The 27,844-nt window shown below is 37.2% G+C and overlaps 2 protein-coding genes across 2 annotated transcripts; both read right to left on the bottom strand.

Moving 5' to 3' along the window:
- Positions 1 to 5,232: 5,232 nt before the first annotated feature.
- LOC108953874 (disease resistance protein RPP2B-like) lies at positions 5,233 to 12,455 on the bottom strand. Its single transcript, XM_039299287.1, has 5 exons — positions 12,332 to 12,455; positions 11,958 to 12,227; positions 7,965 to 8,840; positions 7,118 to 7,744; positions 5,233 to 5,889 (listed from the first exon to the last, which is right to left on the bottom strand). Exons 1-4 carry the CDS (start codon positions 12,452 to 12,454, stop codon positions 7,202 to 7,204), a joined length of 1,812 nt encoding a protein of 603 aa, XP_039155221.1. The 5' UTR covers position 12,455; the 3' UTR covers positions 5,233 to 5,889; positions 7,118 to 7,201.
- Positions 12,456 to 12,483: 28 nt separating this feature from the next.
- On the bottom strand, positions 12,484 to 14,151 carry LOC120287095 (disease resistance protein RUN1-like). The gene is made up of 3 exons (XM_039299775.1): positions 13,634 to 14,151; positions 12,557 to 13,430; positions 12,484 to 12,495 (listed from the first exon to the last, which is right to left on the bottom strand). Exons 1-3 carry the CDS (start codon positions 14,149 to 14,151, stop codon positions 12,484 to 12,486), a joined length of 1,404 nt encoding a protein of 467 aa, XP_039155709.1.
- Between the last annotated feature and the right edge of the window lie 13,693 nt (positions 14,152 to 27,844).

The raw sequence follows: 27,844 nt of genomic DNA, 5'->3' as shown, positions 1-27,844 counted from the left end.
TCTATCTCGTGAGAAGTCAATGCATGTTTATCTATTGCAGTAATGATCCTACACCTTTTTCCAAACCATTCACATTTTCTACCTCATGCATTCAACTTATCTCCATGAGCACATCATCAAGCACAAGCAGTATCTTCTTGCAACGAAGTCTATCTCATATAAGATTAACGCCTCCATCCACACTAAAGACTGCTAAATTTTCTTTCCACAATATCTCGTATGAGAGTGCTTTCTGCAAATGAACTAGGCCATCAGGTTTATTGGAAGTTTCTCTAGCATTTCCAAGAAAGCTACACCTACTGAACTGACTAGTGGTGCTTGTTGGAATTGTCTCAGTACTGCTGTTTTCGGTCGTGTTTCCTCTGTTTTCCTCTGTTTTAAAAAAAAAATGGTCAAGTTCATTTAGTTATGCATTTAGTGTTTTTGCTATTTTCTAGGAAGTTAATAGCATGTTTGTGTGCAGTTATGTGTTGCACGTATGTGAGCAGTTTCTGCTTTGTATTTAGTTGTGGTACTCAACAGTTTTTCCTTCGCACAAGACGTATGAAGTGCTATGCTCTGTTTTTTTTTTTTTTTTTTATCCTTTCTCTCCCTCAAACAACAGAGATGTTTTCTATTTTGATTGTTGTTTTATGAGCTTTAACATTGGTATCAAAGCGTTTGTGGGATCTTAAGGGATTGTGAAGTGAGGGTAAGTGAGTGAAGTTTGCTTCCAATTTGCAAAGAAAAAGCTAATGGAGGTAGGATCGAGTGGATTCTCTACAATGGTTGCTCTAGTCTTTACTGGGGAAAATTATCAAGCTTGGGCTGTCAAGATGACAGCATTCTTGGAGGGTCATGATCTATGGGAGGCCGTGGAGAATGATTATGAGGTTGGTCCACTTCCAAATAATCCAACCTTGAATCAGATAAAGTATCATAAGGAGAGAATCACAAGGAAGGCTAAGGCAAAGTTTTGCCTGTATGCTGCTATCTCACCCCCTATTTTCACAAGGATCATGAGATGTGATTCTACAAAGGCAATATGGGATTTCTTGAAGGATGAATATGAGGGAGATGAGAAGAAAATGAGCATGAAGGTGCTGAATCCCTTGAGGGAGTTTGAGAGACAGCAGATAAAGGATTCAGAGTCAGTGAAGGAGTACTCTGATAGGCTGATTGGGATAGCTAAAAAAATCAGAATTTTAGGGACTGACTTGAAAGATGAAAGGCTTGTTCAGAAGATCCCGGTGTCTCTTCTAGAGAAGTTCGAAGCCACCATAGCTTCTCTAGAAAATACAAGACACTTAGCTAATAGATGCATAATTGTTAAATGCTCTGTAGGTACAGGAGCGTAGAAGACTGATGAGAAGAGAAAAGTTTGTGGAGGGTGCGCTGCAAACTAGAGTGAAGTCAAATGATGGAGGCAAAGGGAAGAAATGGATTCAGTTCAGAGAAAATGCTAGTGACTCCAAGTTTGTAGCAAAAGAAGGAAATTCTAGTGGGTCTAGCAAATGAAAGAAGAACAAAAAGCTTTGTCAATACCGTAGTGGAACTAATCATCAATTTTTAGATGTTGGAGAAAGCTCGATGCTAGATGCGAAGATGTCACAAGTTGGGTCACATGGAAGCAATCTGCAAAGAGAAAAATTACCAGCAAGCAGGAGAAGCACAAGTAGCAGTGAATGAAACTGAGGAAGAGCACTTGTTTGTAGCTTCATTTCCTGGATCTTCTGTTGAGAATGATGCATGGCTGGTGGATAGTGGCTGTACCAATCATATGATTAGCAATTTGAAGCTATTTAGAAGTCTAAACAAGTCAGTTAGGTCCAGAGTCAGAATTGACAATGGACAGTATATCGAAGTGCAAGGGAATGGTATAGTTGCTATTGAAGGAAATCAGGAGATGAAGCTGATCAGTGGTGTTCTTTTTGTGCCAAATATTGACCAGAATCTATTAAGTGGTTGGTCAATTAGTTGAGAAGGGCTATAAAGTGAAGTTCGAAGGGAAGGAATGTCTTATTAATAATGCAAATAGCAAATAAGTGCTAAGAATCCCAATGAAGGACAAGAGTTTCATGTTCAAGCCACAAGAGATGCAACAAATGGCTTTAAAGTGCAAAGAAGAAAATGCAAAGCTATGGCATAAAAGATTTGGGCATGTTCACAAGAAGAGCATGTCGTTTATGTAGAGAAATAGCTTGGCAGATAACTTGCCAAGTTTGGAGGAGGAATTTTCATAGTGCAGAACTTGTCTTTTTGGCAAGCAAGCCAGATTTCCTTTCAAAGAAGGAGGCTGGAGAGCATGTGAGAAGCTGCAATTAGTCAACATAGATTTATGCGGACCTATGTCTGAGTCTTCTTTCAATGGTAGCAGTAGTTTATTACTTTCACTAATGATATGACTAGGATGAGTTGGATTTATTTTCTGCGAGCCAAGTCTGAAGTTGCTGATGTGTTTGTGAAGTTTAAAGCCTTAGTTGAGAATCAGAGTGGGAAGAAAATTAAAATGCTCAAGTCTGATAATGGTTTTGAGTATAATGCTCACAAGTTTAAGTTGAATTGTGAGCAAGCAGGAATTGTGCAGCAGTTCATTGCTCCATATTCACCTCAATAGAATGGGGTCAGTGAGAGGAAAAACAAGAGCATTATGGAGATGGCTAGATATATGATGCAGGAGAAGAAGTTACCTAAGAAGTTCTGGGTTGAGGCAGCTAATACTGCAGTGTTTCTATTGAATAGATTGCCCACAAAGGCCTTAGAGAAGTCAACACCTTTTGAAGTCTGGTATGATGTTAGACCTTTTGTGAAGAATTTGAAGGTTGTTGGGTGTTTGTGTTATACTCATGTTCCTAAGATCAAGAGGGACAAACTGGATAAGAAAGCAGAGTTTGGAATCTTTATTGGGTATAGTTTTCAATCAAAGGCTTACATGATTTTCCATCCCATGGGAAGAAAGGTGACTGTGAGCAGAGATGTTATTTTTCTAGAGAAAGATGAGTGGAATTGGATGGAAGGAAAGAGTGCAGAACAACAGCAGTTTGAAAAACAACCTGCAACAAATGTAGAGGTTGATGAAGTTATAGATGGATTGGAAGACAATATGGATGATTTACCAGTGAGAGGCACAAGGTCACTTGCTGAAATCTATGAAAGAAGCAATGTGGCAATGCTAGAACCATCTAACTTTGTGGAAGCTAAGGAGGATCAGAGGTGGATTGTAGCAATGCAGGAGGAGATTGCAATGATCAAGAAAATCCACGCATGGGAGCTTGTTGACGGACCATATGATAAGAATGTGATTGGGGTTAAGTGGGTGTTTAGAACAAAACTTAATCCTGATGGTTCTGTCAATAAACACAAAACTAGACTGGTGGTGAAAGGCTATGCACAAATATGGGGAGTAGACTATTCTGAAACATTTGCTCCTGTTGCACGACTTGATACAATAAGGCTACTGTTAGCTATTACAGCAAAGAAGGGGTGGCCTATATTTCAATTAGATGTCAAGTTTGCATTTCTGAATGGAGAGCTTGAGGAGGAGATTTTTGTTGAACAACTTGAAGGCTTCAGTATCAAAGGGCAAGAAGAGAGTGTGTACAAGTTAAGGAAAGCTCTATATGGATTGAAGTAGGCTCCAAGAGCTTGGTATGGGAAGATAGATTGATATTTGTAGGATTTTGGCTTTGTAAAAAACTTAAGTGAGTTCACTCTTTATGTCAAGAAGGTGAATCATAGTGTTGTAATTCTTTCACTTTATGTAGATGATCTATTAGTGACAGGGAATGATATGGAATTGATAGAGAAGGTGAAGCAAGATCTATTTGCAGTTTTTGAGATGTCAGACTTGGGAAAGATGACTTATTTTTTGGGTCTGGAAGTCAAACAAGCTTCATATGAGATCTTCATCTGTCAAAAAAAAAAAAAAAAAAAAATACATGAAGGAAATTCTAAAGAAGTTTTAGATGGAAGATTGTCGAATTGTAAGCACTCCTATGGCTGCTAAAGAGAAGCTGTACAAGAATGATGGAACGGATACAGTAGATGCTTCTATGTATAGAAGTCTGATTGGGTGTCTCGTGTATCTTACAGCAACCAAACCAGATATTCTGTTTGCTATGAGTGTTTTATCCAGGTTATGAGTAGTCCTAGTCAGTTACATTTGGTTGCAACAAAAAGGGTCTTGAGATATCTTAAAAGAACATTGTTCTTTGGTGTGAAGTTTAAGAAATGTCAGAAGTTTAATTTGCAAGGATTTTCTGATAGTCACTAGGTTGGTTCGGTGAATGACATGAAAAGTACGTCTAGGTATTGTTTTAGTATTGGTTTTGCTTGTTTCTCCTGGTGTTCTAAAAAGCAAGAGATTGTAACTTAGTTCACAGCAGAGGCTAAGTTTATAGCAGCTACTGCAGCTGCAAATCAAGCTTTGTGGTTGAAGAAGATAATGAAGGATTTGTGGTTGAATTCTAGTGATTGCATTGAAGTTAATGTTGACAATCAGAATCCAGTTTTCCATGGCAAAACCAAACATTTTAAAGTCAAATTTTTCTTTTTGCATGAGTTGCAACAAAGTGGCAAAGTTAAATCGGTTTATTGCAAATCTGAAGATCAGCTTGCAAATATGTTCACAAAACCATTTCAAGCTAGAAGATTTGAGCTGTTAAGTGAGAAAATAGGAATCTGTAGCAGCAACTGATCTAAGGAGGAGTCTGTTGGAATTGTCTCAGTTCATTTAGTTATGCAGTTAGTGTTTTTGCTATTTTTTAGGAAGTTAATAGTGCGTTTATCTGCAGTTATGTGTTGCACGTATATGAGCAGTTTCTGCTTTGTATTTAGTTGTGGTCCTCGATAGTTTTTCCTTCGCACAAGACGTATGAAGTGCTATGCTCTGTTTTTTTATTCTTTCTCTCCCTCAAACAACAAAGATGTTTTCTATTTTGATTGTTGTTTTATGAGCTTTAACAGTGCTGTTATAGACAGCTTTACCAATAGTGGTCTTCCTTATACCTCCAGTTCCCCATGTTCCTATCCTCTGAAAATCATCCGAGCCCGTATTTAACAACGATTTTACTTTTCTCTGCTCAGCAACCCACGCTGACAGGATACTTGGCAACACTCGAGGGTACTTATCCTATTATAGTCGAGATACTTGGTCTCATATCGGCCACAACAAAGTAGCAAAGGGCATGGGATAAATGACAATATACGATCCACTAAACTAAATAAAACTAACATGAAAAAAAAAAAAAAAAAAACAATCACCCTGTAACATTCCAAAACATGACTCTTAACAAAATAATCGATCCCATCATGATTCAACAGATTATAGAATCCCATATTCTTTTAAAGGGTTGAACAGGAGTACTCTGACACCCATGGATATAATGCCAACCGGACAAATTGGCTTGTCTCCATTTCTTCACCTTCTCATAATCCTTTCCCAATTTCTCCTTGTGCCTGGCCAATGCCTTGCCATAACTCTCTGTTTGCCCTCAAATCTCCCTTGACTCGACTCTATAGAACACGGGCAACACTAGCTATCCCTTGAGCCTCTTACACTACATTACCTTCATCAGCATCCAAGCACCACCAAGACGAACTGTAGTTCTTGAAGAAGATGAGCACGGTGATTTGCCCCTCCATGATGGCCTTCGTGAGCACCGGTGAGATATCGTTCCCAGGCCTCAAGTCCTCACTGTCAATGAAGGCGTTGATGCCGCCATGAAGCATAGCCCTGTGGAGGGAAGCAAGGAAGCCATGGCAGACCCCTCGCCTCTGAAGCTTGAGGAAGATGTCGTACGGCCATTTTGCTTCAGAAGAAGAAGAAGACGACATTGGAAGATAGAATGACTAAGGCTTCATTGGAATGGGACGCTCCGGATGTTATTGTGGCGGGTCAACTCAAGAAAACTGCACGAAGTTGGAGTTAATAGCACGCAGCACAATGTCGAAAGATATTTCCTTTTTTTTCTTCCCGTATTCTACACTGAAAACAACCAATGCTAGGAACTTATCATACAAGTCCTATGCAGCCTTGAAAGATAAACCGCTGTCCTCAATGAGGACGAACTCCCTGGCATCTCTCCTCCAAGAGGAACATTTCGGTAGAGAAATTTGGGAAAAACAACACTTCTGTTATATCAGTAAATTGTTAAAAAACCCCAAGTTTGCAATAAGTCCAAGTGGAAGAGTTTGATTCGAGCCTATTTCTTGTAATTGAACCAAAGCTTGAGAACTTAATAATTAGACATATTGATACTTGCTTCCATTATATACAATACACGCGATAGAATCATTCCCTTGAAAGCGTTGTAGCCACCCCTATTACATATACGTGCAGAATTGTATTACATTAGATTTGTTTGTTTGTCTAGATTTCTCAGCTCTAGCATTATTCATATACAGTGTCCCTAGCATAAACTCCGTATCAACGTGTGTGCCTGTGCCGCACACACAAACCTCAATTGAAAAGCAAGCCATTTTTAATCCTTCCTGGATTGATTCGCTCGAACTATCTTCCTCTACTCAATTGCTATCTTGTCAATCTTCTTTTCCTTTAAAACATCTTTTCGGGTGCTTATTTGATTATCTTTGTGCTCTAGCCACCGCTATTACATATAGGTGCAAAATCACCTTATGTTAATTTGTTTGTTTATCTAGTAATAGGTTAATATTACGAAAAAACTCAAACTAGTACACCTATGACAAATTTAACTCCAACTTAATTTTTTGATCATCAAAAATCCCAAATTGGTCATCTGTGATAAATTTACCCTCCATTAGTTTCCGTCAAATGTAATTGTCTATTTGATAAATTAAACAACATGTGACAGTTGACGGATACACCAGTTTGGCACTTTTTGTAATTAAAAATTAGTTTAGAATAAATTTGTCACATATGGGTTTTTGGTGGTTAAAAAATCAGTTTAAGGCAAATTTGTTATAAGTGTACTAGTTTGGAGTTTTTCATTGTATTAATGCCACATTTTAAATTTTCTGTTATACAAACACACTATGCACCCAGTTTAGACTCAATGTCAAATCACACACACACACAACATTTTAAGATTTTGCGTTATGCAAACACACTATGCACCCAGTTTAGACTCGGTATCAAATCACACACAGACACACATACCTGAAGTGAGAAGTCAACTTTGTTCGACCTTTTGTGGAGTAATTTACTTGAATTATCTTCCTCTGTGCCACTTTTACTATCCAATTAATCTTCTGTTTCACTTGAACTTTCTTCCTCTGAGCTTGTTTGACTATCTTCATGCCAAACCTTGTAAATTAAAGCTGGATCCAATGACTGATCTTCTTGAAGCAAAACCTCCAAATCGTTTTCTAGGAGTTTGCATATTAGTCGAAATCCAAACTTTTTCACAATGGCATCACCAAATTGTTCTCTAGATACTCTAATGCTAAACTGGAAATGACTCCAATCATTTGGACCAACAGCGTCTCCTCCCCATAGCAGCTTTGCTTTGCGACAATCAAGCCACATATGATCCAAATCCAATGACCGGAAAGTCTTTGATTCTTCCCTCGTCTTTTCACCGTTGACGTTTGCCAGAAGCTGGAATTCAACATCCTTCTTTCCTTCTTTTACTTCGAATACAACAGCAAAAGCTAATCCTAGTAAATTCTCATATAAGTCCTTTGAAGCCATGAATGATATATTACCCTCTCCATATGGGAGCAACCACTTTGGCATCTCTCCTCCAGGTAGAAGAACTCGACAACCAATTGTGGGGGGAAAATGCTGCCATAGATGTAGACTGTTATTTTTTTTTTTAAATTGCACTTTAAAAGATAAGTTTCAATCAGTTAAGTTAGTAATCATAAAGTTAAAGTTATAGTTAGCAATAGCATTACAAAGATTTTCTGTACTTAAGGGGTGGAAATAGAATATTTATGTCAAAGATTTTGTAATTGGATGAACAGGGATTTTTTTGGGGGGGGCGAGAGAGAGAGAGTCTAACCTCGAGATTGAACAAATCATTCATGAACCCATTACGGACCAGTTCATGACATGAAGATAAGTCAACATCATCAACGTGACATATGTCGGAGGTAATTTTACTTAAAGATTGGCAACCAACTGCTGATAGCTCACGCAATTGCCTTGGAATCTTGAGGATCTCTTGTAGTTGTTGGCAATTCGAAACATCCAAACAGAGCAACTTATATAGATGCCCGCATGTAGGAAGTTTTGCAAGATTGTTTCCACGCAAAATCAAATATCTTAACAAGGGAAAACAGGAATGATTCTCCAGGAACTCTATGTCTGATAGATTGCATCCACTAAGGTCCAAATAATCTAACTTAGGAAATACTGTCTTCATATGGGCATCACTTGAATCCTCCTCCTCCTTTGGAAACTTGACTAGTTTTGAGCAGCCTCGAAGATTCAGAATTTGAAGATTTGGCAACCTATAAATGCTAGGTGGAAGGATTGCCAGTTTCTTGCAATACATTAAATCCATACGCTCCAAAGAGACAAGATTTTCTATGGATGCTGGAAGTTCCTCAATTGATGTGCTTTCTAAATTAAGTGTTTCTATGCCTGTGATTTTATTTGGAATGTCGGGGAATCTTTGCAATTTTGAGCAATGATTAAGATTGAGATGTTGAAGATTCGTGGATCGGAGCTCACCAGGGAGTTCATAAAGCTTAGAGCACCCACATAAATCCAAGAACTGTAACTTGCCATGATATCCAATTGATTTGTGGGCATGCTCCAAGTTCATGCACCCACGGAGATTCAATTCTTCAAGATTTGGAGTACATTCGAGGTTCGGCATACAAACCAACGACTGGCAATCTCTAAAGTTAATGAACTTCAAATTTTGAAAGTCCTGCAAGAACAATGAAACCAACTTGGATAGACATTCCGGACGAAAAAAAAACGAGATAAATATTAATATCTGTGGAAAGAAAAGAGATATTCCAGATTTCACTTAGATAAAAAAAGACTCAAGTTTTGATATTGAAACTTGTGAGAAATCACGCATTTCTCTATGGATACAACATCTGCAAAATAAGCAATTGACGACATTTTGGGGAAGAAAAAAAATGAGATCCCATCGAAGATACCTTTTCCTTTATATAGTAGTATAGATGATATGAATATGAATTTAATTACACAGACATACATACATAATGTATATAACTTACTTTGCGGAGTTACCAAAATGCGAAAAGTTACCAATGCGTCAAAACTACTCAAGGCATATCTCTGTTGATACACCGTGCAAGTAATTGTCTGAGTTAGGCTTATTTGACTAAAATATGATGGGCTGTCCTACATGTGAAAAGTTACTGACAAATTTGGGAGATTTCTCGTATATATAATTAGGAGGTCTGAGACGCTCTAGTAATCGATTAATTTAGTTGAGTCTTTTATCAAGTGTCCCGCACAGACCGGATAATTTCTGGAGTAGCCCCAAGAAAATACACGTGTTGGATGGAACATAAAAACTAAACTGTTAACACCATGTACTTAACGTCAAAATTTGAAAAAGTATGCTTGGTGATATGGAGGCTAGGGGTGGAGTAAGTAAGACTGGCGAATGAGTCCCGAGCAAACCAAAAGGTAACATATTATAGTTCTAGTAGTAGCAATAACACGCAAAAGCATGCCCATATCAAATTCATTTTGCATTTTTCAAAATTCGATGAGACTTTCTTAGGAACTTAGTCTTTTGAAAACTCAATTTGTCTTTGGGGATGTATGCACAATTGACCGGACACGGGACACCATGTAAATATTTGTGTTCATGTTTAATATTCTGCATTGGATTTCTCCTTAATGATTAATGTTTAAATTTGTTCTCGCTAATCAATTCCACTTTTTATCAAACGAGCCCGAAATCTTATTTGAGTGAGTTACCAACATTTATTTTATTGTTTCGAAATTATTGAAGGTTATAATGATTTAGCAACATGTGTCCGCAGAGCTTACCAAAATGTTAAATTTATTATCTTTTAATAAATACCAACTCTTGTCCGAGTCCTTTTACCAATGTTTATTTCATTTTTGGAATTACCAACCGTTTTGTTCGTACTGCATTTTTTTGTTTGAGTTATCGATGTGTTAAATTTACAATTTTTTTTTTTTTAGAAAATAACTGATTTTTATTTGAATCACTATTAAAATTTTTAGTCTTTTTAAATTATCAACCGTTTTAAAGATTTATGAATGTTTATTTACCAGCTTACCAACTTCTTTAAGTTACTATCTCTTTTGGAAAATTGTCAACTGCTAATTGAGTCCACTTACCAATGTTTATTAGATTGTTTGTAAAAAGTTAAAGTTGTATTTACAATTTATCAATATTTATTTGTTGAAGTTATCGACGAGTTGAACTACCTACTATATCCTAAATTACCAACTAACCCAATAATTTACCAACAATTATATGCAGAGCTAATTTAAGAACTCTTACATGAACTACCAACGGATATTTGAGTCAGTTGTCAATATTTATTTGATTGTTTCAAAGGTACTAACCATTCCGCTAATTTACTGACATTTGTGGCAACTTACCAACTGGCAAGGTCAATATATCTAAATGGGAAAATTTCAAATAGGGACTCAAAGTGACCCCATTTTCTCAAAAGAGGACCCAAAGTGGAATTTGTCTCAAATAAGGCCCCAAAGGAGTCATTTAGTATCAAAAAAGGACCTGACTTGCCGGCCGGCGAACTGATGCATTTTCAATGCATATTCCGGCGACTTGGTCTGGGGTATTTTTGTCCAAAAAATATTATCTTTTTGTTTTCCTTCTTTTGTTCATCTTCTTCCTGATCTACCCATGGTGTTGTCCCTGTTCATCGTCTTCTTCGTCGGAGATAGGCATTGCCCAAATCAAGGACATCGGAAGTGGGGAAGGGCCGGCGAAGGTCGTGGGACCGGCGTGGGTCGGCCTCACCTGAGGCCAGCGAGGGCTCAACACCCATCGCCGGCAGCAGGCGTTGGCAGCGAGCGAGGGCTTGCAGGCCCTCGCCTGCCCTTACCAGTGGTCAGCGAGCCCTTGCTGGCCTCGCCGAACTTACTGAGGACGAAACCGCCCTGCAATGGAGTCTTCTTCTTCTTCTTCCTCCTCTTCATCTCCGCTTCCCCGCACGGAGCGACCTCGGACGTGCTCTCTCGAACCGCCATGGTCGGGCCTCCCTCCGCCATGCTCCTTCACCAAAGTCACGTGCGACGCCGGCTCGTGGGTTGTCTCTCTCAACATCACATCCGTCGGCCTCTCGGGCTACATCCCACCTGAAATCGGCCTTCTCTCGCGACCTCGTCAACCTCACGCTCACCACCGACAACCTCACGGGACCCTCCCGCCGGAGCTCGGCAGCCCCACCTCCCTCCGATTCCTCAACCTCTCCGGGATCTTCCCCAGCAAAGTCCTGCGGGCGATAACCCAGCTCAAAGAACTCCACTTGGGCAATGACACAAGTTAACGGGGCCGCTGCCGCTGGAGATGGCGGGGCTCAAGAAGCTGAAGTGGCTCGATCTCGCCGGCAATTACTTCACCGGCGAGATACTGGAGGTTTGCTCGCAGATGGAGAAGATGAACTGGGGAAAAGGAAAATGAAAAGAAAATATTTTTTGGACGAAAATACCCTGATTAGGTCGCCGGAATACGCATCAGAAATGCATCAGTTCACCGGCCGGCGAGTCAGGTCCTCTTTTGAGACTAAATGACTACTTCGGATCCTTATTTGAGACAAGCTCCACTTCAGGTCCTTTTTTGAGAAAATGAAGTCATTTCGGGTCCTTATTTGAGATTTTCCCTATCTAAATTTGGCACCTCTAAGAGGTCAGGAACACAAATCAGCAAATTACAGTGGCTAAAATTCATAAACTTCATATTCCTAAAACGCTTCAAATTAAAAAGAACAGCTGAACAAGATTTTGATCAATTTGTATGCACCGAAATTGAAAACCGTCAACTAAAGCATTTGTGACATACCTTTAAGTTGCCTCCAAATCCCACAATCTGGCTTTGGGGCACTTCAAAGCAAACAAGTTTCTTTGGAACACATACGGGAGTGGATAAAGGACATCCAGGCCATTCAAGCCACCTTAAATCATTAGGAAGAGATACGGGACCTCCGCTGATTTTGGCATTCCGAACTATAAGCATTTTCAGTCTCCTCATGTGTGTGAAAGCATTGGGACTGATGACTAGCTCTTTTTGTGTTGGCAACTGCAGCACTATGCCTTTAACAGCATTGGTTCCCTGTCAAGGGAAAGAAAATAATCATTAATAACCGACCACAATTAGGTAATAACATGTAGATTAAAGAAGATAAGATTATCGACGGTTTCATAAGAAGCACTTACCATGTCCTCTGACAATACTTCAAAAACATCATCATAGCACCATAATCTACTTCGTTTCCCAGGTTCATCTGGATACTCTTGTTTAACAATATCTTGACCCATCAGCTTAATCAAGTCATGCATTTCTACTGTGCTGTTATACTCAATTGTTACTAAGGATCTCTCTATTAGAGTTTGAATCCCAATTAATGTTTGCAAACCACAGCTATCAAGAACTTTGGTTACATAATCCCTTGTCCTCCCCTTAAAGAAGCAAGCAATGTCAAGAAAGATATCCCTCTCATTGTCCTCCAGAGCATCAAAACTTATCTTGAGAACTCTGTTTATATCTCTAATAGGACTTTTAGCAAGTTTATCCAATATGCTTTCCCATTCCTCTTTGCTTCTACCCCGTAACAAGGCACCCAATAGCACAATGGCTAAGGGAAGACTTTTAGCATAGTCCAAAATATTATCTATCAGATCCTTGCTTATGTCATTCGTCTGGTTTCCTTGAAAAGCGTGTGAACTGAGAAGCTCAAAAGCTTCACCTTGATCCAATAGATCAACTTCATATACTTGATCTTTCGCACAAGAAGTTAGTACATGTTTATCTCTTGTCGTAATGATGATCCTGCTCCCTTTTCCAAACCATCCACATTCTCTAGCCAATGCATTTAATTGTTCCCCACGATCCACATCATCAAGCACAAGTAGAATCTTCCTAGAGCAAAGTATACCTGGTATTAGATTAGCGCCTTCATGCACACTTAAGACCTCTAATTTTCTTTTCCATAATATCTGGGATAACAGTTCATTCTGCAAATCAACTAGGCCGTTAGGTCTACTGGAAGTTTCTCTAACATTTGCAAGAAAGCTGCACCCATCAAACTGACGAGCAATACTGTTATAGACACCTTTAGAAATAGTGGTCTTCCCTACACCTCCAGTTCCCCATATTCCTATCATCCGAACATCATCCGAGCCCATACTCAACAACGACATTACTTTTTCTACCCGGCGACTTACACCAACGGGATACTCAGCAACATTCAAGGGTTCTCGTGCTACTATAGTCGAGATCTCTTTGACGATGCTCTCGATGAACTTGGTATCATCTCTGCCAATACAAAGCAGCAAAAAGAACGCGAATAAATGGAAATATACAATCCATTAAACTAACTAAAACTAATACGAAGTAAACAATTACTCTGTGACATTCCCAAAAATGACTCTTAACGCACTAATCGATGCCATTATGTATCAATAAAATTAGAAAATTCCAAATTCTTTTCTAGGGTCGAACAGGAATACTATGATTACCCATGCTTATAATGCCAACCGGACAAATTGCCGGCTTCAGTTAGGGCTTGCCTCCATTTCTTCACCCTCTTAGAATCCTTTCCCAAATTCTTCTCGTGGCTAGCCAATTCCTCGCCATAACTATTTCGCTGCTTTCGAATCACCCCGGGCTCCACTTTGTAGAACACGGGCAGCACCCGCTGTTCCTTGAGCCTCTTACACTCCATTACCTTCACCAGCTCGTCCAAGCACCACCTAGACGAAGCGTAGTTCTCGGAGAAGACAAGCACGGCGATCCGCGAATCCTCGATGGCCTTCATGAGGGCGGGCGAGATCTCGTCCCCGCGCCTCAAGTCCTCGCTGTCGATGTAGACGTTGATTTTGCCATGAGACAGGCCATGAGTAAGACACCTGTAGAGGTCAGCGACAAAGCCGGAGCGGACGTCCTCGCCTCTGAAGTTAATGAAAACGTCGAACCGCCATTTTCCTTCGGAAGAGGAAGAACAAGAAGAAGAAGAGGAAGAAGAAGACGACGACATTGGAAGATAGAATCCGAGCTTAGTTTGGACTCGTGTTGAGCGATGAGTGATGCTTTTATCGTGGAGTTGCAAGAAGTCGATGCGGACTGATAAACATCGAACGTCGCACCGTGTCAGGAAAAGCGCCTTTTTTTTTAAATTTTTTTTCTTTTCATTTTTCGCAAATGGACGAGAAGTTTTCTTTCGTTCATTTTTTTTTTAAAATTGTTTGTTTTTGTCTTACAAAAAACCGGAAAGTGACTTTATTTTACGAGTGTTTAAAATGGATCGTTCGAATTTAGAACCGCCCGAACCAAACCGAATCAGCTGATTGAGTCCGATTTTCAAGAATGTCCATCTAGTTCCTAATTCTTAAAAGTGAAAATTGGATCGGACTAGACTGACTAAATATATTTTTTATTTCTTCAAAAATTTTGTCAAATATGAACTAAACATTATCTTATCTAGCAGAATCATAAGTTACGACACAATAACTTTTCATTCATCATCACTTCCGTCAATATCTTAAGATTTGTCACTTTCTCATTGTGCACAAATATTCTTTAGTGATTTTTAAAAAAAAAGTGATCGATTTCATTTAATCGTATTAGGAATCGAGCATCCCTACTTTATTTTATTTGCCAAAGTTCAATATTATTCGAAGCATATAAAAAAATTAGTTATGAATTTATGTATGCAATAAAAAAATTATCATTCTCAACCCAAATTCGATATATTCCATTCCAATATTTCGTCTTCTATGAACGGCAACATATCTTTCACATTATTAGGTAGGAAATTGTTTAGATTTTTTTCTTATTCAACTCATTGTGTCCCCGTAAAATAGGTCATGAAATAGATTTTTTAACGTGTACTGGATACAATTCTGTTTTTTCCCCATTAATTGATTTTCATATTTTTAAGTAGCCATCTTTTGCTTGAGAATGGAATGAGGGAGTCATGTGCATGTTTACATCATTCAACTCATCGTGTCTCCAGAAAATTCTCTTTTCTATTTTATTTTATTACTTAAAAAAAGAAGGAAATATGCACTGGGCTTAACCTACCTGCTTTGTCTGTTATTTACACATGATACGTACGGAAGATCCCAGCTTGGTAAAATACAAGTAGTGTTGTTTGAAATCAAGGCTTTATCTTTTCCAATTATTTTAACTACAACCCACTTTGAACGATGTAACGAGCCGTGATCTCAATCGAATATTCTTTGTTAATTCCTTTGGCGAGCTTTCTAAAAACAAGCCTCAATGCCAATGTCACTTCTTTGGTAGCGAAATAATTAACACAGAAGAAGAAGAAGAAGAAGAAGCCATTAGAATTTGGTAAAAGGAGGGAGGTGCTGGTGTGTTTGCTTGGAAAATGAAGGTGCTGAAGGATGAAGCGAGATCTTAAAAGGTAAGCTACTCCATTGGCCACCCAATAAAGTACTTGGTTGTGGCTTCCAGGAAATGGCGTTCAAGATCAGTGAGATTTGTTCCCCATCGGATCTTCTCGGTATTTTCTTTGCACGCAGAGGCATGACCTTCTTTTCTGAGGGTCAAGAAAGAATATTATATTAATTTCCAGCTTTGTGGGCAAGGCAGATGAGAGGATGTGGCGGGAAATTGGAGAGAAGGAGGCGGTGCCCGGTGGGCTCAGCAAGCTCGGCTTGGGATCCTATTTTTGAGAACTGATGTATTGTGGCACGGGAAAATGTCGCTAGCGTGATTTGTTGCATACTACTATTTTGGTAGCTGAAATTCGCATGATTTTTTGCCATGCCTTCCAATAAATCAATATATAATGGGAATGGAGAAATCCGAATTTAGAGTGTGGACCTACTGCGTAACTCGAGAGGATATCTTTGACATGTAAATTAATTGTAACATCTTACACAAGATGTATTGGTTGTGCATGTATGTAGATACTTGTGCCGATTTGAGAGAAGGGCTTTGATATGAGCTAGTCTTCACCAACAATCGGTTTCACATTTTCTATGCATTAGGCAATCTAATTACAAATTGGATAAGGATTACCATTTTCCTTTCATAGCTTGGGCGTGAGAATAGATCAAGCTTTTTGTTCAATTGAAAGTAATGCGGTAGGTTATAATGTATAAATTCAAAGACATGAGAAATTTTCTAGAAGAACACCTCTAAATGATTAATTGGTACACCAATAGCTTATCTTCTATTACTTTGGAGTGATGGATCTTTCGCTCGACTAGGGCATTATTCATTAGATGCTTTTTTGGAATTCATATGCTTGGTGATGTCGTTCCCTATCAAATCAAAATGCTAGTCATTTTCAAAAGCATTGAATACTTGGTATGAGAATTTGTAAGAAAGACTTTGACTAGATGTAAAAGAACACATCCTATTCAAATTATTTAGTCCAAAAAAGGATTTTTGGTGTTTAGATTTTAATGAAGAATGGTATTTCAAAAGTGTAAAGCATCCACTAACATGGGATGCATTACATATAGAGTTTAGCTTATTTTGTTATTATCTAAATTTATGCAGCATATAAACGTCACTAATGTCAATTGAGTGCAATAATTATACCGATCATTATGAGTTTCATGTGATTTGATGATATCTCACATTTTTTATTTATCTTTGTTTCTTAGTCAAAAGCGCAAGGAAATTTTTGCTCTCAGTTTCGTGCTAGCTTCCCTCCACGCGGCTTTGCTCAGAAAAGGAAAAAAAGATCAAGTTGATTTTGATGGGCAGGTGGCCCCCACCACTTTATTCCTTCTATATGCTCACATCTTGAGCGATTCCGAGGCATTTTTTATTCTTCTTTATATATATATACAAATAGAAACGGCTAAGTTGTTATTATTCGGGAAAATGTTAAACAAGGAGATGGATTAGACTCGTTTTGCAAAAAAAAACCTAAACTGAATATAATCAAATAATTGCCTAAAATGACTAAATCAATCTCACATAGGAGCCAAAGCTTGCTGATCGGCCAATTTTTGATAACTGACAGGGGTATGATTGATCCAACAGACGAAACCTGGATATTTTTGTCTAAAAAAATTTAGTAAAAATTATAAATCCCAAAAACAAAACACCACCACCCCCACACATCATGCCCGAAGGTTTCTTCCTTCATTTCTTCGCATCTTCTCCTTTGCTTCCGGTCTTCATTTCTTTCCAAAAATAAAGACAAAGCTCATGCAAGGCCCACCTCTTCATTAGTTAGACTGATGACAGTGCAAGTTTTCTCTAAAATTCTGCAGCAGAAAATAAGCAATTGAGATTTCAACCTATGCATAAGAAAATCAAGTTTACGCACTCATAATTCTGTTTGGCCGTACTCACTCATACTTTGCTAATAATCATATGATCTTGAATGGAGATAATGAGTCATTTCTTTCTGTAAAATCTGTTTTTGTGAAATTTCAAAATTATCTCTGGTTGGAAACTCGACCTCGAAGGATCGATGTATTTGGAACTAAAATCAAGGCCCGACTATTAGGCAACTTCTTGGAATTTAGTCACTTTAAAGCTGGTTCAAACAATTGAAAAGCGATCGAAAATGCTCCTTCGTTTCACACTCGAGCAAAAAATTATATTTATTTGGTCAAAGCTATTCTATTTGACCGGTCAATGGTCGTGGGACCAACCACTTTTATTATTACTAGTTTTTGGATTTCTTTACCCTGTAGTATAGTATTAACTGGGAATATCAACTCAGTTAAAATATACTCCATTAGCTCCCTAGTAAAATCCTTGATTGTGGCTTCCAATAAAGAGTTAATATCATGAAAAATCTCAAATTGATATACCTATGACAATGTTACCTCAAATTAATTTTTTAATCACAAAGAACCCCAAATTAATACATTTAATCATTCGTTAAATTTTACCATTTAATTACTAAGGTAAATAACATGTGTATCAGTTTTGGGTTTTACCCTTAATTTATGACAAGTGTATCAGTTTATAATTTTAGTCGTATCAATTCAATTTAATAAAAAATAATTGATTATAAATTTATCGTAAATATATTAGTTAGAGATTTTTGTTATTAATTTACAATAAATTTATTATAAATATACCATTTTGATATTTTTCTTAGTATTAACCCTCTAGTAAATGGCATTTGAAATCAATGAATTATCACCCTTCTTTCTTTCTTTCTTTCTTTGGAATATCATGACTTCTTTTTGTCGGAAAAATGTCCTCGTTTTCTTTCTTTCTTTTGCATATTATGACTATCACTACTCGAAAGTTATGTCATTTTGAGTTTGTTTTTGTTTTTTTCTTACGTGCACATTAAAGTACACTAGCCCTCACGCATGTACTATTATTTTAGACGTCGGTCAATCGTTTTTTTTTTTTTTTTTTTTTTTTGCTTTAATTTTGTTAAAGTAACCAAAAACGAAATCCTTTAACTCACGTTCACAGATTGAACTCCTCTCCCTCAAACCTATACTAGTTTCGCCGCTAGAGAACCAAGGTAACTCGCACCTCATTGGCCCCACGGGTCCTTGACTACCTTTCTGTCCATTTTATTTTTTTTTTTTTCAATTTGTCTTGACAAGATTTAGTTTCTTTAATATAAGATCGTAAGCATACATGATAAATCATTGGCAGGTTCGAATTGCTATTTGTCCCGAGTCAACATTTCTTTCTGAAACAAAACTTATTCGATGGAGTACAACATAGCACATGGTTCATACCATCTTTTTCTGAATTTAAGCTTTGGAAGGAAAACATTTTTTGTTAACTAAGAAAACATTTTCCATTGACTCATTTTCCTAAATGAATCAAACGTTGGAAAATGAGGAAAATGTTTTCCCGAAAATTGCTTTTCGCAAAACAAACACACTCTAGATTTGAAAATTTTCTTCTCCCTTATTCCACATGTGATCTAACTTTGGCTGCATTGGTCCCACTGCATTCACCCGCCAGATTTGAATATTTTCTTCTCTCTCTTATTCCACATGATTCACAGTGCATTCACACATTTGAAAATTTTCTTCTCTCTTTTATTTTATTATTATTTTTTGAGAAAATGAAATATTTAAAGGGGCTAATTACGTTCGATTTATGTGTTACTTATGCATGATATGTATGGAAGATTCAAACCTTGAGCTTGATTATTTGAAGCAATGTCATTCTTAGAGAAGTAAAAGTCACGTAACTCCTTTTACTCGTGATTTCGACTAAAGTGACTATGAAAAACTAATATACGTCGCATTCACATGAAAGAATTTTTCACAACTATCCTAAAAACCTACAGATTTCAATTTTGATGATGATAATGCTCACTCAAATATGTCTCTTATTATTGTTGTACTTAAGTATTTTATGTATGATTTCGAAAGGGTTAAAAGGACCGCTTTGCCTAAAACATAGGATATCATAAGATCTTTTAGTAATATTATTGTGTGTGTGTGTGCCTACCTGAAAAAGTTAATGATTTGGCCTTGCAACTTTTCTTCGTTGAAGATCATATTTACCGCATTAGTTTGATGCGTGATCAATACAAATATTTGTTCAACATTGATTTATTGTTAATTGAAATATGAATAAATTCGACAAATCGATAATTTTGGACTCTAAAATCATCGTCACCATCGCTACAATTATATTGAGATTTACTTCAGCTGTTTTTTTTTTTTTTTCATAAAGCAACAGTCGTCAGATAATTTTATAAGCTTTTGTAATTTTATCAGTGTCCCAAAATTACATTCCCTCCAGGGTCGCAACAGGATAAAGGCTGTTTGATTTGATAAAGATGATAACACACCGACCCTCTACTTTCCACACACCTCCCTGATTTCAAACCGAAAACAGACAAATTGTGTTCACATTACATTCTTGACTTACGAAGGTTAAAGGTTTTTTTTTTTTTTTTTTTTGAATATGTTGACCGCAATTGGTGTTCCCACGCTGTGCTCTTGACTTGGGCGGAAAGATGCCGTTACTACTCCTACAAAATACTATATAATTGTTAGTCTAGAGCTTGCTGGCATTTTTAACAGGGAAGAATGGATTAAGACCAGGTGATCCTGGCTCCTCCTATTTGTTTGTGATGACGGTGCAAATTTTCACTAAAATTCTGCAGCAGAGAATGGACGTTTACACACAAGAAAATCGAGTTGATGCACTCATACTTCTGTTTGGCCATTTACTTACTCGCTCACTTAGGGCGCACATGACAAAATTTTTGTTTCTCTATTTCTCTATTCCCCATAACATGTTTGGAATAGAAATCTATTTGATAACGCAATTTCATTTTTCTATTTCTGGAACAGATTTCTATTCTAAAAATAGATTTGGAGCATAAATTAGAAGTTAAAATTTTTACCTTTTCTATTTCTGGAACAGAAATGAGAAATCAAAATTTTTCTCATCGTTTACTCTCATCACCGCCCGTCACCTACTTACCGCTTGTGGGATGCGGGATGCCCGCCAGCGGTTGCCGACCGCCCGCCACCGACCCTTGTCACTAGCCGCATACCGCCAGCCACCGAACGTCAGCCACTTCGGCCACCGCACTGCGGCTGCCTGTCGCCAATCGCCCGTCACCAACCGCCCGTCGTCAAATGCCAGACGCCCATCGGTCGTTGGCTGCTCATCGCCAAACATTGGATGCCGAAGGCTCATCACCAACCACCGGATGTTCGCCGGTGACCCTCCATCGCTCTCACCACCGGCCACCAAATGTTAGCCGCCCACCACCCTCCACCGAGCTCCTGTTGCTGAACTCCAGATGTCGAACTTCAGACATTGAACTTCGGACGTTGGACGTCAGTTGCCGGTCGTTAGAGTCCGACTCGGGTGTTAGACTCGGGACTTTGGCCGCTCGCCACCGGTCACTAGACGCTGAACGTCGGACTCTAGCCACGACGCCAGCCGTTGCCGCTCCTAGAAATATAAATTTTATTTTGTTATTGAACGAATTTTTATTTCAAAATTAAAAATTTTGAATTATTATTAAACACGTTTATCTACTCAAAAACTCATCCATGGAATAGAAATTGATTTCTGTTCTAGAAATTTTATCATGCGTGCCCTTATACTTTGCTAATAATCATCCAATGTTCCTAAAAGGAGATGAGGAGTCATTTCTTATATCAAGTCAGAAACATTGACCTCAAAGGACCGAGATATTCAGAGCTAAAATCAAGGCTAAACTGTTGAGTGACTTCCTGAAACTCAATGACTTCAAAGCTGGTTCAAACAATTGGAAAGCGATAAAAAATGCTCCTCAAGTTCGCACTCGAGCAAAAAAGTGCATGAATGTGGCTTTAGATGGAGTGATGAGACTCCACGAATGTATTGGAATTGCAATTACAATCAAATGAAAGAGTTGAAATTGAAATTACATCGAAATGAAATTACAAGGAAAAGTAAAGAGATCTCTTGGAGGTAAAAGGGCGCATTGGTCGATCTGCTGCTTTAGCGTCTTTAATCTTCTTCAAAAGAAGTGTCATATTTGATCATTTTTTATACATGGTGTTCAATCTTATGCAGTCATTGAAGAAGAATACAGACAACTTAGGTTTGATACGTATCTCTCCAAAGCCGTGAAAAAAGGAGCGGAAAAATTGACATCGCAAGTTTTTGTATGTAAAACTCATCCATATCACAAGCATAAATATTTGTTCGTCACGGTTTTTGTGGATGAACTCGTGACATGCGTGACCCCACCACGTGATTCTAGATATCAGTCGAATGAAGTAGGCATAAAACAAGTACTTACACAGCGAGAAGTTTCTAGCATAAAAAAGTCGAGCACACAACGAACAGTAAAGAGGGGAACAAAAGAAGAAGGAAAGGCCCAAAGCAGTACACTTCCCTTCTTAAAGATTCCCTTAAAAAAATATTGATCGATGTGACACGGTATGCACCATAAAAAAAAAAAAAATGTAGCGAATTGAATTGAAAGCACATGCATGATTACGTGATGGTCATCATGCCTTTGCTGAGGAAGGCTGATTTTTAATTTGAAAACCAGGAAAGATTCACAAAAAGAGAAAATCTAATTTCTATTTGCTCCTTCACGTGATTCCCATTTGTCATCATCGCATTCCCTTTTATAATCCTGGGAAATGAGGATTTCTTATTTAGTGGGACATTCATTTTGATAGTTCCTCACCGTTAACGTCACAGACTAAACAAGTCCTTAAACGGCCCAAAAGAAAGAAATAGATGAGAGATCCGTCTAGAGATAGAAGACTCCGTAATGTCATATGTATATTCCCTTTCTGTCATGAATATAAAGATAGACAGAAAATAATAGAGCCTTACGGTAATGAAGGCAAACACAACATAAAGATTTCAGTTCCAGTTACTATTAGATAAGCAAGTATAATAATTTCCTGCATTTGGAATGAATGAGAATGGGTGAAAAGCTTACAGTAAGGCCAGCATGCCTAACAGCACTGTTACTAAGCTAACAGGCCAATCCTTACTCCTTTGGTTTAGCAACAGTGCCGTTTTGATCGTTCCTCATCGTTATCGTACGTTTCTTTTTGACTATTAAGTTTTTCTTTTTTGACTTTTGCTCTGCTTCGAGGTTCGTAATAATTATAATGAAATGAAAGATTGCCTTTCGCATCTTATTCTACCCGATGCTACAGATTTGCTTCTGGTGGAAAATACCATTACCTAGAGAGGCCCTTTCCCTTTTTATATACTCATCTGCTTGTAATTTCGCGGAAAAATACTATTACCTAGAGGCCCTTTCCCTTTTATATACTCATTTGCTTGTAACATACTCATGGCTTTTTCAGAGTATCAAAGAATATAAATATACAGTATCAATCATTTTCATTTTGGGCTTATCTAAAAATCAAATGGCACCATATTTAAATTCATAGAATCAATCTATACAATAATTTTCCTTATGGATGTAATTAGACTACAAATGCTTAGATGCTAATTCTTTTGTCTTGGCTACATGCCACCATGAGATCAAATTCGTGTATCATATGGTGTTTATGTTAGATGCAAATTGCGCAATCCCAAGATCTCCATAACTAGAACAAGAACATGCATGATTAAATAGAAAGATCAACGCACCTGTTTTAGAATTCATCGTTATTGAAGCGGAAGTAGAAACACAATATTTCTTACGCAAATCATTATCCTTTATTACCCCCCTATCACTAGCACAATGAGACGGTCTCCCTCACGGTTTAGCGTTAGGTAAATGCTCATTATATGAGGATACATGAGAATTAGAGTTAGAGGAGAGACTTGAGCACTATTTATAGAATTTCAAGTCAGTCCCTCTCATTACGGGTCAGGCTCAACTCGGCCCACATTAGCCAGCCCCATATTAGACTAATTAAGAAACATTCTATCTCACCTTAGACCAAACCCCGTAAAACGGTAACCGTTAAACGGTAAATTACAACATCAATTAATATAGTCCACATTAGGAAAACTCTTACATTCTCCCACTTGAACTATATTAATTGAAATTGTACTGTATGTGTGCACATTGGTCCAGAGATAATTCTTAATAGTCAATCCTATCTCATAAAGCCTCAAACACCGAATCATGATGGTAATTGCTGTATACACACAAAACTTTCCATGGTCACAAGTGCTTTCAACTTTATTGGTATGGATTCAATATGGTAGTGTGGCAAATGGCTAAAATCTCTCATAGAGAGATCCCATTTGTTAGTCACTATTCTCTTACCTTAGGTGACACAAAAACTTGTGCGACAAGAGAATGACATTACGATTTTAATGAACCCACATATGTCTTGTCCTTATGGTTAACATTTCTTTATTTATCACAAGATATATGCACAAGACTAATAACCGAATGCCCCTAACCGTCACTCAAGGTTTAAGCAATACCTTAAGACTTTTAACAATATATATATAAAGGGGTTAGGATCGGATTACTATACGAGAGAACAAGGAAGTATAAGCGATTCACAGATCTATATGAAAGCAGGGAAGGATGTATCTAAAAGGAAATGATATATAAGAACAAGAAAGTAAATAACTTAAATAAAATCACGAGAATTTAAAATAATGTAAAGAGCAAAGGCAATATATAAAATATAAAGTAAGAGTATGCATAAACAAAAACCAACCATGAATGTGGTATGAACTTATATTATAAAGCTGAAAAGCTGAAATTACATGTATTGAAAGATGCAGAAACTAAAACATCAAGTTATCCACTAGGGCGGTCCACACTCCAAGGAGTATTGATGTTTGTATTACAAGAAATGGTTAACCAACTATCATGTAAGTTGGTAACCCTGTATAAAACTATGTATATGGAAAACTAACTTACTTTGAAACCAAGGGATACAAGGTAAGAGAGCTTGGAGATGGAAGAGATGAGGATGGAGATGGAAGGGATGATGGTTTAAAGTGAGAGAGAGAGAGAGAGAGAGAGAGAGAGAGAGAGAGAGAGAGAGAGAAAGAAGAGAGAAATCTGAAAAAATTTCGGTCCCCTTCTTCTATGTCGAGAGGGTGTATTTATAAGGGGTGTTACAGTGAAAATGCTATAGTGTTGAACAGTGTAAAGTGAATAGTGAATAGTGAACAGTGTATGAGCAGTGTATGTCTATTACGCTACGGTGTGTAGCCTTTGCGCCGCTTGTAATAGTGTCTGCATGTGATGTCTTTGATTTTAATCTCTGTCCAGATTGATCCCGTAGCAGTCGTCTTCATTAGTGTTTCCACTGTGATGTGACTAGGAGGATCCGTCTTGACTGTTTTGAGATTTGGAAGATCCACATTGTGATTCTTTCACTTCTGAGAGTATTGTCCTCAGGATGTTACAGTATTCCTCTCTGTTTTGGACTGCGGCAAGTGCTGCACTTGCCATGGATTTCTCCTGTAAGAACGATGTATTTGATGGGGTTGCGATTATTTGGGTTTTCTGGCTATTTAGCCATGTTTTAACCGCAGCTTCGGATCATGTTCAAGTCTATTGAATCCATCCCACCATTTTGTTTTGTATTTACGGACAAGCACTGGTACACCGGGTTTTGTGGATGTGTTGTATTCAAATCTCCATGTCGTTACCCAAGAGATTCCGAAGATTATAAAGAAATACATAAGGCATGGGAACCTTATATCATAAGGTGTTAGTACAAAGTATTCACTAAAAATTTTGTAACATTGTTTGACTGTGGGACGTAGTATTATGTCCAAAGGACCAAAGAGATCCTACCAAGAGTCAAACCAGTTTGGTAGGCTTTGTCTTGGGAAGTTATCTTTAAAGAATAACAACCAGATGTGTTGGAAATTTGTATTTTGTCTGAAGAAAATGTTCCACCAAGCTTGTTAGTAGTCCCAGTATGTATATGAGAAGGAGTATGGTAAGTTTTGGGTAAGTCTAGTTTGGATTCTGGGTGTATGAGGTGAAGTTCCCCAGTGTTAAGAGTGAGCAAGGTTTACAAAGGATGAGCAAGGTTTATCCACTTTATTGACAAAAACAATACATAAAACATTTTGTACTCCACTATTTCCATCAGTAAAGTCATACACATTTTGTACTCCACTATTTTTTTGTAAAATGTCTTTGGCTGATTTGCAATCAATTTGTAAGAGAAATTTTTGATTTAACAAATCTCCTTAGAATTTTGATACGAGTAAAACTATAGCAAGTATTTTTTTTTGATTGTCAAATAATTTTGTTAAGTGGAATTCCAATGTTTTGATATAAACTGAACAACTTGTTCTTTGTTGTTTTTGACCTGTTTGAGAATGGCACCATATCCTAATTCTGATGCATCTGTTTCAACTATTTTGAAAGCGGAAGGGTCAGCTAGATGTAAGCATGGTATATCTTTCACATGTATTTTTATTTGTTTGACAATGTCTGTATGGACAGAAGTCCAGGGTGGAGGATCTTTTCTTAACCTTTGATGTAAAGGTTTACAAATGATATTTATATTGGGAAAGAAATCTAGAATATAATTGAGACTACCCAAAACCTCAGAATCGAGTTTTGTCTTTGATTTCATCGGGGAATTTATCAAGTAAAAGAGATTGATCTTTCTATGGGAGTGATGGTGCTTAAATGAATGTAATGACCTAAGAATCTAATCTTGGTTTTGAAAAGTGCAATTTTAGTAGAAGAGACTACAAGACCGTTTTGAATGATTATTTTTATGAAGGTAGATAAATGTTTGAAATGTTGTTCTATATTGGAAGAGAATACTAGAACATCATCTATATAAACTATGATATACTCTGAATAAGGATTGAAAATCTCATTCATAATTCTTTGGAATTCTGAAGGGGCATTTTTCAGACCGAATGGCATAACATTCCATTCATATTGGCCAAAAGGAACTGTGAAGGCTGTCATGTATTTATCCTTTTCACTGACCTGTATTTGCCAAAATCCTGACTTCATATCAGATTTTGAAAATATTTTTGATCTACAAAGTCTGTTTAACAAATATTTTTTATTGGGTATAGATATCTTATCCACCTAAGGGTTGTATTAAGAGGTTTATAATTAATAACTAACTTGGGAACTCCTCTTTCAAGTTCAGCATTTTTATTGACATAAAAAGCAGAACAATTCCAAGGTGATTAGCTTTTTCTTATGAGTTTTTTATTCAAGAGATCTTGTATATCTGCTTGACAGAATTTCAAAACTTCTTGATTCATCTGTGTTGGGCTGGCTTTGGTAGGTATTTTGTTTTCAGAAAAATCATGTTCATAAGGTAAATCAACAATATGCTTCTTTCTTTCCCAAAAGGCATTGGGTAGAGTAGAGCATATAGTTTTTTTTTTTTATGTATTTTTGTAGGGAAGCTATCTTTTCTATAATGTTTGGTTTTATAAGATTTTCTTTTATTCTTTTGAATTCTAAATCTTCTTTTAAGAATTCAAGCTGATTTTATTTGTCTTTTATAAGGCAATTTATTTCTGAAATAGAATGTTCTTATAAAATATTTAGGCTTCTTTTATGTGGTTTTGTTATGAAGTTGAAGGTGATTTTTCTATTTAGAGCATGGGTTTCAATACCTTCATTAGTAATTGTAAAAGGTTGTATTAATTGTATGAAATGTGTTCCAAGAATTACTTGTTGCCTCATATTTTTTTTACTATAAGAAAAGATGTTTTGTAAGACATTTGATCTTTTATTATTAAGGCTTCTGATAATTTGTATTTGATGTTAAGTTTATCACCCGAGGCTGATTTTAAAGATTCAGAAGTTTTATCAAAGTATATTGTTGGAACAAGGCCTTCTTTGATACAATTGAGATTAGCTCCTGTATCAAAGAGTGATGTTGTTTCAATAATAAACTCATTGTTGATTTTTATCATAATATTCATTAACCATTTTCTAGAAGTTATTTATGTTAATAACATAAGGAAGGCTGGGTCCAGATTGTCTGATGTATTGGTGATTTCGTTTTGGTCTTCTAATTTTGTTTTTCCTGTTATGACAAGAGATTTTATGTCAGAAATCTCTTTTTTCATATCTAACTGTGTTGCTTTCAAGGCTTGAATTTCTAATTTTTGTTGTTTTATTTCATTCTGAAGGTCATTTATATTAATGGGTTTGGATTGGGGTTTTTTGTTTCTATTTAAAATGTCTTTTAAATTGTATGAAGTATTGGGTTTGGAGGTAATATTTAAGGAAGAATGTAATCTATCTAAGTATTCTTTCTTGGCTTCTGGGTTGCTAAGGAGAAATTCTTCTTCTTTTGTTAACATGTTTATTTCAGGAACGGGTTTTTTAGGAGAGACGT

This window comes from Eucalyptus grandis, chromosome 8, assembly GCF_016545825.1.
Source record: "Eucalyptus grandis isolate ANBG69807.140 chromosome 8, ASM1654582v1, whole genome shotgun sequence".
Lineage (NCBI taxonomy): Eukaryota > Viridiplantae > Streptophyta > Magnoliopsida > Myrtales > Myrtaceae > Eucalyptus > Eucalyptus grandis.
The sequence above is the reverse complement of the archived record's forward strand: the minus strand, read 5'-3'. Positions and strand labels throughout refer to the sequence as shown.